Below are 12,983 nucleotides of genomic sequence, written 5' to 3'. Positions count from 1 at the left end.
ATATATATATCTTTAACATTCTTTTGATACATACGCACGATTACATATACATCTCAGAGTTTTCCATAAAAGTATATACAACTGCAAGAAATGAAAACCGTACAAATTCTACGTCGCTTTTATTTACTTATTATTACATAGGCGTCGAAATGGGGGGGGGGGGGGGCTAGGGGGGCTTCGCTCCCCCCACTTTTTTTGCAAAGTTAGACCTAACCATTATGCACATAGCATCATAGAGGGTTCAGCCCCCACCGGGTGGCTGTAAGGACGAAATTTACAATATGACAAGTTGTCATGTAAATATGTCATTACTGCGCCTCGGTTTATTCAAAATTTACAACATGACAATTCCGTTACTATAAAGTTGCTACCAACTAGACTGTTGCTCGGCACCTTTCGCCTACCTCATTCTCTCATTCCAGGAAAAAACTTGTAATCCATACATAACCCAATGTCTTAAAAACGGTAATAATACAGATTATTATACTTTCATGTTAAATACTGAAATTTTATTGGTTAAGACACAGTTGACAATCCGTTTTTTTATACTTTCATGTTAAATACTGAAATCTGATTGGTTAAGACGCAGCTCATAATCCGTTCTATTACCCTCAGCGTTAGCAAAGCACTTAGCAACGGGTAACATTATATAAATAGTGCCTGTTTGGGAGGGTAACAGTTGAAATTGACACCCCGAGAAAACCATTGTCAACCGACGCGAAGCCTCGGGCAATAGATCATACTGAGCTGTTCCCTGCACCAAGGGAAAAATATTCTGGTCTATTGACTGCTCAAGCATTAAATAATTGTACAATATTGCAGATGCAACTTCTTCAACTTCACAAGATTTGTAAGGGCCATTTCTTCTAACGCAGTAATTCCACAATACGACAAGTCCAGTTCCTCGAGTTTCAGATATCCAAACTGAGTAAATGTCATTCTTGATACGTAGCCCAGCGGATTGCCGCGAAAACTGAGCCATTTTAAGGAATGAAACTCGCTTAATTTGAATGATTCCACAAATTAAACGACAATCTAACTTCACAAGGTTCTTCATATCTGTGAAAGCATTATGCTGTACATTTTGTATGATATTGTTGGACAGATTCAGATGGGTAATAAAAGTCGTGTTGAGTATCCCAATTTTTTCCAATATATTGTGAGATTAATAGAATCATTCATTATTACGAGTGTGGGATAGTGAAATTCCACCTCGGGGACAAGATTCACTGTCTAGGACGAGGCTTTGCCGAGTCCTGGACCGTGAATCTTGGCCCCGAGGTACTATCCCACACGAGTATATAATGAATGATTATTTTTCTCGCATTATATTAGCTTAAAAAATGATGTTTGACAACTTTCTGTTATAACGTTCAAAAGATTACTTTCGGTTTATCCCTCCGCGTGCTTCAAATAGTGCAAGTTAAATGAAAGCTTACTAAACTTCAATTCAAATTCGCACAAAATTTGGCGAAGACACTTAAATCAAGGAATAAAGCCGTGTCAATTCAGAAGTTTAACTAAACTAATTTTGAAAAAAACAGATTTATCATAAAAATAAAGTTGGAGAACTGTTCTACAAAGGAAAATTAATTTTATTTTATTTTATTTATTTATTCATGCGAATTTAGAACAGGTAACCACTGTCATCCAGTAATTTTTACCAGATGAAATAACGTTTATAGAAACGATGGTAGTCCGAGTTTTTTTTAAGGATATTTAAAATAATCAAATTCAATGTGATGCTTGCAATTTGTATGTATCATTCTTGTAAGGAGGCATTGAACATTTAAGTAAATTCAAATTTTTTGTAGCTACTATAGGCGCTCCCAAGCTAATTTTGTAAATGACGAACGATACATGTATCTATATGTCTACCCTCAATACAGCTGCTATTTACTTTATAGTATCAGAGACATAAATTAATGTATAGCATTGTTATATACAGCATGTATAAATAGATATCATTCGTTATTTACAAAATTAGCTGGAAATCGCTTATGGAAGCTACATAATTAGCCGAAAATGTGATTTTAAAAAATTATAAAGACACATTGTCGATAAAAAAAACCCATCAATTAAGTGCAGAGTGATTAATGACAAGATTTTTTTTTTTGTTAAAAGAATCGAAAATTGTTAACTGCAACATCTTCGCTAGCCAAGGGTTTTCGGTCCACTTTGCTCCCCATAAACCCTTGGCGGATTTCATTACGAAAACTCGGTGATGTGGTGGCGCTATCTAGCGAGCAACTTGAGTTGCGCCCCTTGCATATTTACATTTTAAGCGAATTAAACAACAGGTTATATACACACTACGGCATTAATACAACTTGAAAACATGTTGACTACCGAATATCGGAACATAATTAACGATGCTATTAAATACGAATTCAGTTATAACCTAGGGAAAGCACGGAATGTTTTATTCATAGTGTTTTGTAAGGACCTGTACCGGGAGTGAAAAAGTCGCCGATTTATATGAAAACTTCCATGCCATAAAATCAGGTATCGTTGTCGTGAATATTGCGGACCAAAGAAATTAAATAAAACAGAGCTCACTGAACCTTTAAAAGCAATAAACATAAGCAGGAACGTATATACTAACGGGATAGGCAACTTCTACATTCGCCATGTTTACTTCCCATGCTATCAAGCGAGCCTTGACAAGTTTGTAGAACTATGGTCAATCCCAGTAAAATATATAGGTGTTTAAAACGATCTGGTTAGATCATCGTTGGGGAGGCACTGTACTCGAGAACTTGTGTCTCAATTTGTTAAAAGCACCGAATGTTTTACCAAAGATCACACATGTGTTATATTTACAAGCACTGCGATTGGATCAGCTACTCGCAGCTGCAGCCAATCATAAAACAGATCTTGTCACCGAGTTTTCTTAATGAAATCCGCCAAGGGTTTATGGGGAGCAAAGTGGACCGAAAACCCTTGGCTAGCGAAGATGTAACTGCAAAGAAGTATTTGAAATCAAAGAAAAGGTGATTAAAATCTTTATATACAAAGCTATTCATTCACCTTACGCCTTATACCATGTATTTAATTCGGTGACCAACACTGTTCATGTTCATGCTGTTGGTGACATGAAAGAATGTCAAATAAAACCAATTTAGATCGGGATCGGGATCGATCGAGGTTTGCATGGAATTGTGGGTAGCATTCCTGAAATGAATCAAAAATCAAATGGAGTCTCCTGATAGCGAAGACGAAAGAAATGTAAGTTTATTATTTAAAAGGGGATAATCAATTTAATACCAAAACAAATAAAATTGCTTGCATTATATATTTTACAAACAAAAGACGATGGCGTCCTCCTTAATGCTAAACTCTTAAAAAACGTTGGTATCCAATGTCAACAATATCTTTAACGAAATTTTTCGTTTTCAAAATTTATTCAGAGAGGAATTTTGAACGTACAAAATCAACCTTACGACGAAGCTCTAGAGATTCCAGACGGCGAGGAAGTTGCAAGTGAATATTCACCCACTCCTCGAGTCCATCCAGGTAAATATTTTATTTTCGTATGTTACAACTTTTTATCCTTTTGATTTGTATGCCATTATATTATTTAAGATGAGTTTTTTCAGATTTATGATCACCATAACGATCATAAGCGATTACACACAAAATAAGCCACAAGTGTATTCAGGTCAATGTATATAGGCTCTATATCGTGTTCATGGAATTTTTTATTTTTGAATCTGATTTGTTCAGATATATTAAGTGTCAATATGTCATTTCTCTGATATCAAGTGTTCAGAGTTTGCTCGAAATAGTTCTTTAACACAAATCTTCAAAGCCACGTTGGATTACGTGACTTTTTGATAGACCTAATTTGAATCAATTATTCTGATTTATTCACAAATAAAAGTACTATTAAGCTATTGGTCTATACATTTTCTCAAATTTTCTCTTTCCGAATCATGTTTGGGAGTAAAGGAAAAGCATAGGCTAGTATCACAAAGCTTATCATTCATGCACATTTTCATTCACTGAATCATACATTTATAATCAAGAACTGGTATCATTTCAACTGCTATCCTTTGTGTTATTGTATGTAATCATTTTATGATTGTACTGAGTATGTTACAGTGTGTGTTTACAAATATTAGACCACAAGGGCAATGTTCATTCAAAAAATGATAATTTTTATTAAAATCTACCAAAATTTTTATGTTGTGCTTTAATTATGAAAGCTATAAGATTTACCAAGTTCATTATACTGCTGTCGCTTTCATAATCAACCATGATATTGCATTCATAAAAAATCACATCTTTATATTTTCTTCTTCCATCTCATGTTACCCAGGACTCTCTCGCCAAAAGCGACCACCAGGTAATATTTGCAGAGAAATTCTGATGTATTAATAGAATCAAAAGGGGAAAGTGATTTTTTTTTTTTCAAAATTTTTTGACATTTCATTCACTTTACATCAGAGTTTTGTTGCTTCGTGTAGAATAGTGTTTTCCATCAATAATCACTGTGGTATCACACTTTGAGACTTTTCATTTTCATATTGGCAAAATCATATCTTGGTAATCTAAAATATTTTTTAATAATGTATTCATTGTATTACCTGTATGGTTAATAAGTCAGGTAATTTTGGAGAAGATTAATGTCATTCACCCTATTTTGCATGATTTTCGCCTCGCCTCTTTACAAATAATTTAACGTATAAATGTATAATCTCAGAATGATTGTGACAACCTCCCAAGATATTAAAATTCTTGTACTTAGACATTGTTTGTAGATGTATGCATGAATAATTGTGTCTTATCTGCATTATGTGTAGTGCCTCCTGGTTCCCCAACTCACAGTTTTGATGGTAAATCTTTTTATTTGTGACAGATATAATGTTTATGGTACTATTTACATGTACATACAATGTAATAATAAATGTAAAAACATATATACTATCATATATATGAAAATAACATATCAGTAATTCATGCTGTACTAAAAAGTAATTAAATCAGACTACCTGTAGATACTGTTATTATTTATCGTAACAATTAGATTCTATTTATATATAAACTCTCTGGTTGATACGAGTTACTATAAATGTGTATATCTTTTTCTATAGCCATAATTGAATAACATAGATGCATTTTTCATTCTTCATTAAACGAAGAAATCTGATGTGGGAATATTTGTTTGAATTTGCTGATGCTCTTGTTTTATATAACACAGCTATAAAGAATTTAAATACTTTTGTAATTCAATCAAACAAAGCAAAATTACATTCCCAATTCAAGGGTGTCAAAGAAAATTTGTGTTACATTTCATGTACATGTAAACATATTTATCATTAGGATTTGATATTCATTGCAAAACTCTATGCTGTGTATTACCTGGTACTTTCTTTCTTCAGCGACAGACAACCAGTTAAAAATACCCTAATAAAAACTAAGTTCCACACATTAGTTTGGCCTTTCTGTAAAATTCAAAATTTTTTTCACAAAAAATTCATAAAAATTTTGAAGTACTGGTAAATTGTAAAGAAGAAAAAAATATAACATATATCACAATGAATACATACATTTCTTATTCAATTTAGTGCAGTTATGTCTGTGCAATTAATGGCCAGATTAAGTCAACCAGATTATGAAGTTTGCAATCGTCGCCCAACTATTTACATACTCATATCTCTATTTCAAAATTAGTAATTGTTGACAAAAATGAAAGTGTAGATATTTGAGAAAATTCTGCTTCCAGGATTATATTTTCAACAAAAATTGGATTGTGGAAGCTACATATGTATTTCTTGAATGAAATCATAGTAACATTTATCATTAAAATGATTGATTCTAAAGGAGAAAAAACATAACAGTACATGTATCATTTAGCTATTGCATAGTTTGATGCTTCTGAACTTCAAATCTTGCATGTATATGATAAAACGAAAGTTAAAGAACCTTGAAAAACCTTATGAATGCATATTTCTGCAATATGACAATATAGGTATAGAAGTGCATGAATATATTCTCCTATCACTACTTCAAGTTATGAAATATGAATAAACTGTATTTATTTTATAGATTTTTGCGATAGAGTTTTATGTACATCAAATTAACGTGAACCTCTTTATTCATAGTTGAAATTTTTGAAACGGTCATTAAAATTTTGGCCTTGACATTATTTTTGCTTATCTGAATCTTTCTTCATAAGAACAATTATACAGAAAACTATCTAGAAACTTGATAGATGTAGAAACTTTTTGTGTTTGGTCATGCTTTTGCTTTTGGGATATTATATTGCATATACATTTTTACTGTGTTATTCACATTTAAATTGAAATGCGATAAAACAATGTGATAATGGAGACTGGTCTTTAAATGGAGAATAAAAAATATCAGTAAACATATATACATACATGTATATATTTATTTACTTGAAAGAAGACATATGATAAATGATAGAAAATTTTATTCGAATTATATTTAATACCCTGTAATAAACAGTATCATATATTATGTGGAAAGATGTATAAAATTCTTCATCTTTTTATGAAGGGTACGTTAAAAAAAATCAATTTTATTATTATCACAAATTATTGTAATTATAAGTTGATGACAGTTTGAATAAACTTCATTGTTTTAAATAAAAATTATATACTTGTCTAGTATTTGCTGCGATACCTTCATTTTGGGAAATCTTGATGTTTAGATAATGTACAGTATTTACTTTAATTTTGCACTTGAAAAGCATGCCTTTTTTGTCACATGTTAACTAACAGTGGTTAACCAAAAATGGTTTAAGGGGAACATTCATATTTCAAAATCATCACATTAAACTCTATGGAGTTTTGATTCTTGATTTTTGTTACATCAATTATTTTAAAGATTGAAATACATGCGAAACTTATTTTCAAAAATGAGACATTAGATTTTATGAAATCATTATTTGTGAGTTTTGGCTCTTTGCAGCATCCGAGCCTTCTGCACCAAGAGGACAGAGTAGAGGAGATACACCCCCAGAAACAACCATGTCTGATGAAAATGATGATGAATTCGAGGATAATATGAATCAAATGGTACATGCATTGTATTTCACATGCTTCAGTAAACCAAAGAATTCTACTATTCTGCTATAATATTTTTTTCTCCCTAATGCCTTTCTTATGACTGTTTTTTCAGAGGGGTAGGCTACATTAATGATAATTGCAGCTGCATGGATTCTTACAACTAATGAAATTTGATTACGTCAAAAATATGATGATATGATAAAGCCATTAAACTATTCAGATATTTGATTTATTTGAAATGGTTTAATAGAAAGGAATTGTCTTATTTGCATTTTTATGAAGCTATTCATTACCATACTAAGTTGGCAATGTTGTTACATGTATTGCATAATTTGATTGCGTTTGAAATACTTGTGTGTTTTAATATAAAATGAAGCAGAGTGAGATGTTTTACTGGGAAAAAATACAGATAACTATCATCTTGAACAATTCCTGTTTACCACATCTAGCCTCACCAGGGTGAACTGAAACCCATGCAACAGTCACAGGCCCCTAAACCTCAGCCCAGACAGCAACAGCAGTTTGAGAATGATGAAGATGATGATGATGATGACGACTCCGGGTCAGATACAGATGATGACGATGATGATGATGATGACGATGATGATGATCATGTTCCAGTGGAAGGGTATTAACTACTATAAAGAATAAATATACACTATTTTAATCAAAATCATATCATACTACACATATAATGGACATAAATTCAAAAAATCTTATTGACTTGATCAGGCAAGTGTTCACTTTTAAATGGTTGCTTTTAATTTTATTTTGATTTATTTCAGAGCATATGACCCTGGGGATTACGAAAATCTTCCTGTTACTCCTGAAATAAAGGAACTGTTTCAATACATTACAAGGTATTCTTTTTTTAATTAGTACAGGTTGTATACTCATGTAATAGAATATTCTATTTTCCCATATTTGTTATGAAATTCACCTTTAAAAACAAGTGTTAGAACTTTCATTAGTCAGAAAGAAAAGTTCTGAAGTGAGTGCGATGGTATGGTATGGTTTCTTTTCAGGTATACACCACAGACTATAGAGCTAGAATACAAACTTAAACCATTTATTCCTGATTACATTCCTGCTGTGGGTGACATTGATGCGTTCATCAAGGTCAGTAAATGACTGGGTTTGACAAGTGTAGGCTTACTGTGTTATCATTGTAGATACACTCCTCAGACAATTGAACTAGATCACAGCCTCCTACCGTTTATCCCTGACCTTATCCCTGCTGTTGGAGACATTGATGCCTTCCTGAAGGTCAGTTTGTCTGGGTTCGTTGTAGAGCCAGGAAACAGTGAAGATGGCTAAACCATTATGGCTATACATCTACTGTCTGTTGGATTGTTTACTTATACCTATACCCATCTCTTTCATAGATATTTCATGATTCCCTCAATACAACACTTTTAGCAATATTTTTCAGAATCACTGCAATATCTTTTTCTTTTTTCAATTATTAGAATGAGATATTTATACTGATACTAATATTTGTAGAATTCTTGAGCTCTTTTAGCATCACTGAACTAAATTTTCTCTTTATCTCTAACTGAAATTCCAATCCCTTATCATGACCATTGTTGTCAGTTTTCGATTGCACTATGAATATTGTACCAAATTCTCTCTTTGAGAGTATACTGTCTTTTAACTAGCTGCCACAAAACTGTTGTCAGTTAACTTGATGTGTACACATTCAGATGTCTTTCAGTGTGATCACATCTTGTTTCGTGTAGTCTCATATCTTTTTCAAATATTTGAAATGATGACTTATATTTTACCCCATCTCTTCAATAATATGGCAAGGACTTTTAATGAGACTTTTTAAATGTAAAACTTTTATATATTTGTCTATTTATACTCATATTTAACCTTATTTTAATTTTTTTTTTTTTTACTTGTATCACATAGTTACTTTACTTGGTATTAAATTCTAGCTACAATGAAGCGCATTGAAGTGGTAAAAATGTTCGTTTGAATGAAATATTCTAAACTTTGTATCGAACGTCAATTGTTTCATAAAACACGCCCATTTCTTTTATAACGAGGAAAACAGTATTTGCACAATGCTTGCGGAACCGCTCATCTTCTAAACAACACAACAGGAATTTCAAACACACACGTTATACACAAAAGCAAAAACACAAATGGGCGTGTCTTATGTAACAATTGACGTTCGATATAAAGTTTAGTATATTCCATTCAAACGGACATTTTTACCACTTCAATGCCCTTCATTGTAGTACTTGTTTAATGTTCAATCGTGTTATAAGTTTTAAATATGTTAATACATTATTTATTATATCAAATAATTATACAATAAAAAGATAATATCTACAAGAAGATAAACACACATTTTGTTATATACCTGTATACATGTATGGTGTGTAGACTTACGAAGAAAATTATTCAGTTCACTCAGATTCAGCATATAAAATGAAATCATGAAAATTTGCAATGTCAGTATCCCTTTTATTGTATAAGTTTTGGTAATGTTGCTGTGTAGATAACTCGCCCAGACAACAGACCCGACACCCTAGGACTGACGGTGCTAGATGAGCCCTGTGCCAAGCAGTCTGACCCCACCGTCCTTGACCTTCAGCTCAGGGCCATATCAAAGCAGACCACGGACAAAAAGGTGGTGGTCAAGAGCATCGATACAGCGGAGAAGAATCCGAAACAGATAGAGAGCTGGATAGACAGCATCAAGGAACTTCACAGGACCCAGCCCCCTCCCAACGTTCATTATTCCAAGTAGGTCAGATTAAATCAGTTTCTGGAATCATTTGTTTCCATTTTTTGCTGAGTTAATAAATATTTCATATACACTATTGTAAACATGAGTAGTGGGTATTCCCTGGTGTTGTTTGCAATGTGAAGTTGAAATTTGAAAAGTATATTCGTGTTATTTCCACAATAAAGATATGTATATCTGATAGCTGATACCTAAGATAGGCCATTTGTTGGTGTATACTTAAGCGAATGTTATTAAATGTTTTATAATAGACAAAATATGCATGCTTTAATTAGTATGCGTTGACTTATTTCAGAAACATGCCAGACATAGATACTTTAATGCAAGAATGGCCACCTGAATTTGAAGAATTACTGAAAGAGGTAAACAATTAACAATCTTGATTAAAAAAGTAGATATTTTTTTTCAAAGTGCTTTTATATTAAAATATCTTTATCATTTTACTCATTGTACATGTGTTATCTGTATCAGGTTGGACTTCCTACAGCTGAGCTGGACTGTGATTTGCCTCAGTATGTGGAACTTGTTTGTTGTAAGTACAAGAGTGTCTTTTCCAAGTAACATAACTAACATTATATATATTTTCACTTGATTTACACCTATTGTTGTTATTTGTCATACCGCATGATGATATAAATTAAGTACCGTTATTTCAATGATGCCTAGATTCCTTAGGATAAGTCAATATCAAATCTCTAACAGAGAGGAGACCTTTATCCTTTATTGTTGAAGCAATAACAGACAAGATATCTTCTCTTCAAGATACTCTTCTCATCAACATTTTTGAATTATTTTTCAGCAATACTTGATATACCTGTTTATAAGGGATCGCCTCATCACAATGAAAAGATCCAAGCTCTTCATGTTTTGTTTACACTATATTCAGAATTCAAGAATTCTCAGGTAAGATGACGCTTAATCGTTCACTCATGAACATTGCTACAACTGTGAAGATCTCTGTTTCAGAGCAAATTTTGAAATGACGAGTATTGAAATGTGTATTTCTGTCTTTCTCAGCATTTCCGGGCCCTTGCTCAAGACAACCAGTTGGATAACGCCCTGAAAGGAGGTGGCCCGGAGGATGCTCCGGACGACAAGGAAGAGGAAAGACTGATCTTGTAAACGTTCATGTTAAGTGATGTCCAGCTGTCATTATTGTACATATCTGTGATTTGGAGTTGACTGTTCATGCATATCTATGTATTTATAAAAGAGAATCATGATAATGGAATACCATTGTTGTTAACTGTGCAAGTTAAGGATTCAATAAATCTTTGATCTGATCGTACTTAGGACTTGGTGTTGTTTTCTCAATTCATCAGTTGTTCACTACTGGAAAAAACTCTAAGGTATTGAAAAGGATGAATTATTAAAATTAAACACTTCTAATAGATGACTTGAAATTTCATGATAATAAATTCATAGGTAAACAAAGGTTCCCCATCTGTTGGTGAGTCAATTGTCTTTAAGCTTTGACATTTACACAGATCCTGCATGTGCTCAAACTTTGTAACAGTGGATGCATACTTAAATATTAATCTACTGGGTATGATTCCCTCTATTTCTTACGGAAACTCATAGTTCATAGCTCCATATAAACAGCCAGACTGAAATCTACACGCCCCGGTAATCGATCGGTCGAAACCTACAGCGACTTCAGAATAATCAGACTGCACGAAATAATCATGATGATATCAGACTGAATTTTACTCAGTTTTTAAAATCAATTTATCTATTTGTTAAAAGAAATATAGCGATCGTTGCAGAAAAAAATTACGCGGGTTATATATTTTTCTGCAATGTAGCCACCTTCTTATCCCGCATAAATCACAAAAGAAAGCATTTTATTGTTTTTAAAATATTACCATGAACCAGGATTGTATGGCAAATATTAGTAGAGTGGAGTCTAAAAATTAATCCCTCCGGTAGTTTGTGTCGCTTTTTTCAGATTGTTGCTATACACTTGAGTTAAACCATTCATAGGATATAGCAAATGTTTTTACAAATAGACATTGATTTTTTTTTTTAATGAAACTTTAATTGTACCTTATATTCCGTAGTATTATTTATTAACGATTATATATTAAGTTAATTCATCTACTGAGTACAAAAGTCATCCATCAATTCTATGCAAGTAAAACGGATGCACGGAATATTTATTGTTTTAAACCAGTACAATTTAAGTACAGTTTATTGTATGGAGGTTAAAGATAATTTCTCAGATTAAAAATAACCGACATCTTGAGAGAGTCAAGTTCTTCTTTATTATTAATGTTAAAGTTCATTTAGATTTTAGAAGTAAAAGTTCAAAGTAAGTATCGTTCCCCAATTGACTTGATGGATTTCTTGCTTTTCTTTAATATTATTTGGAAAATCTTAAGAAAATACAAATCATATGTATATAAATAGGAGAGATAAAGCCAATGAATGTTGAATAATACAGTAAGAATTTGAACTTCCCAACCGGCCACTCTCCGTCGCTTTTAGGAGATTTTCTATAGTCCTAAACAGGCACGTAGAGTCGTTTTTGAAAGTGGGGGGGGGGGGGGGGGGGTGGCAGACTCATCCAAAGAATCATTACAAGAAAAAAGAAAAAGAAAAAAAGTTACTTTCCAAAATCATGAAAATCCAAATCCGGGGGGGGGGGGGGGGGGGGGGCAACTCCATATTAATGGGGCAACTCCATATTAATTCTGTTTTTTGTATGTACATTTCAGAAAAATCTGCCTACCACCCCCCCCCCCCCCCCCCCCCGATGCTACGTGCCTGCTAGAAAATCAATACTTCAAATTCGTCTAAGCATTAGACGGTAAAGCTTTAGAATGACTTGGACACGATTTGACTTAAGATTTTTAAATTTTATTTTTCCATTTTCAATGTTTATACTGTTAAATATAGAAGTTTTTAATGCTATGTCAAAATTTGAAAGTCAAATATCAAGTTATAAGCAAGATACAAAGCTCATAATCCTTTAATTGTTTTGTAAACAAATCTCGAATATTGTCATCTTTTATATATGTGTTGTATTGGTGTAAGTTCAATCAAATGCATCTTTCTTTTGTTGATAATAGTATTTATGAAGACATTGAGTTAGTTTTAATTGTTTTTTACATGTCATTTTGTCTAAGAAATGGTAAATATGTACTTAACATATTTTGTAAACAACCGTATAAGATTCGAGCTATATT

At 32.6% G+C, this 12,983-nt stretch overlaps 1 protein-coding gene across 6 annotated transcripts; it reads left to right on the top strand.

Moving 5' to 3' along the window:
• The first annotated feature begins 3,086 nt into the window (after positions 1–3,086).
• Positions 3,087–11,083, top strand: LOC105339468 (intraflagellar transport protein 46 homolog). 6 transcript variants are annotated; one of them, XM_011445029.4, is made up of 13 exons: positions 3,087–3,228; positions 3,411–3,516; positions 4,322–4,348; positions 4,806–4,838; positions 6,940–7,046; positions 7,487–7,665; positions 7,823–7,897; positions 8,210–8,303; positions 9,547–9,794; positions 10,091–10,157; positions 10,267–10,327; positions 10,595–10,698; positions 10,813–11,083. In XM_011445029.4, the coding sequence occupies exons 1-13, from the start codon at positions 3,196–3,198 to the stop codon at positions 10,915–10,917; spliced, it is 1,239 nt and encodes a 412-aa protein (XP_011443331.1). In that variant the 5' UTR covers positions 3,087–3,195; the 3' UTR covers positions 10,918–11,083. The 6 variants fall into 6 exon arrangements, with proteins under 6 accessions (XP_011443331.1, XP_011443332.3, XP_011443333.1 ...); XM_011445030.4 differs by lacking the exon at positions 8,210–8,303 and adding an exon at positions 8,063–8,156; XM_011445031.4 differs by lacking the exon at positions 4,322–4,348.
• The last annotated feature ends 1,900 nt before the right edge of the window (positions 11,084–12,983 follow it).

Source organism: Magallana gigas, chromosome 2 (genome assembly GCF_963853765.1).
Source record: "Magallana gigas chromosome 2, xbMagGiga1.1, whole genome shotgun sequence".
NCBI lineage: Eukaryota > Metazoa > Mollusca > Bivalvia > Ostreida > Ostreidae > Magallana > Magallana gigas.
The sequence above is the reverse complement of the archived record's forward strand: the minus strand, read 5'-3'. Positions and strand labels throughout refer to the sequence as shown.

Coding starts and splice junctions, on each gene's coding strand:
- LOC105339468 (XM_011445029.4), top strand. CDS start 3,196: ATGGAGTCTCCTGATAGCGAAGACGAAAGAAAT. Junction 3,229..3,410: donor ATAGCGAAGACGAAAGAAAT/GTAAGTTTATTA, acceptor AAATTTATTCAG/AGAGGAATTTTGAACGTACA. Junction 9,795..10,090: donor CCCAACGTTCATTATTCCAA/GTAGGTCAGATT, acceptor GACTTATTTCAG/AAACATGCCAGACATAGATA.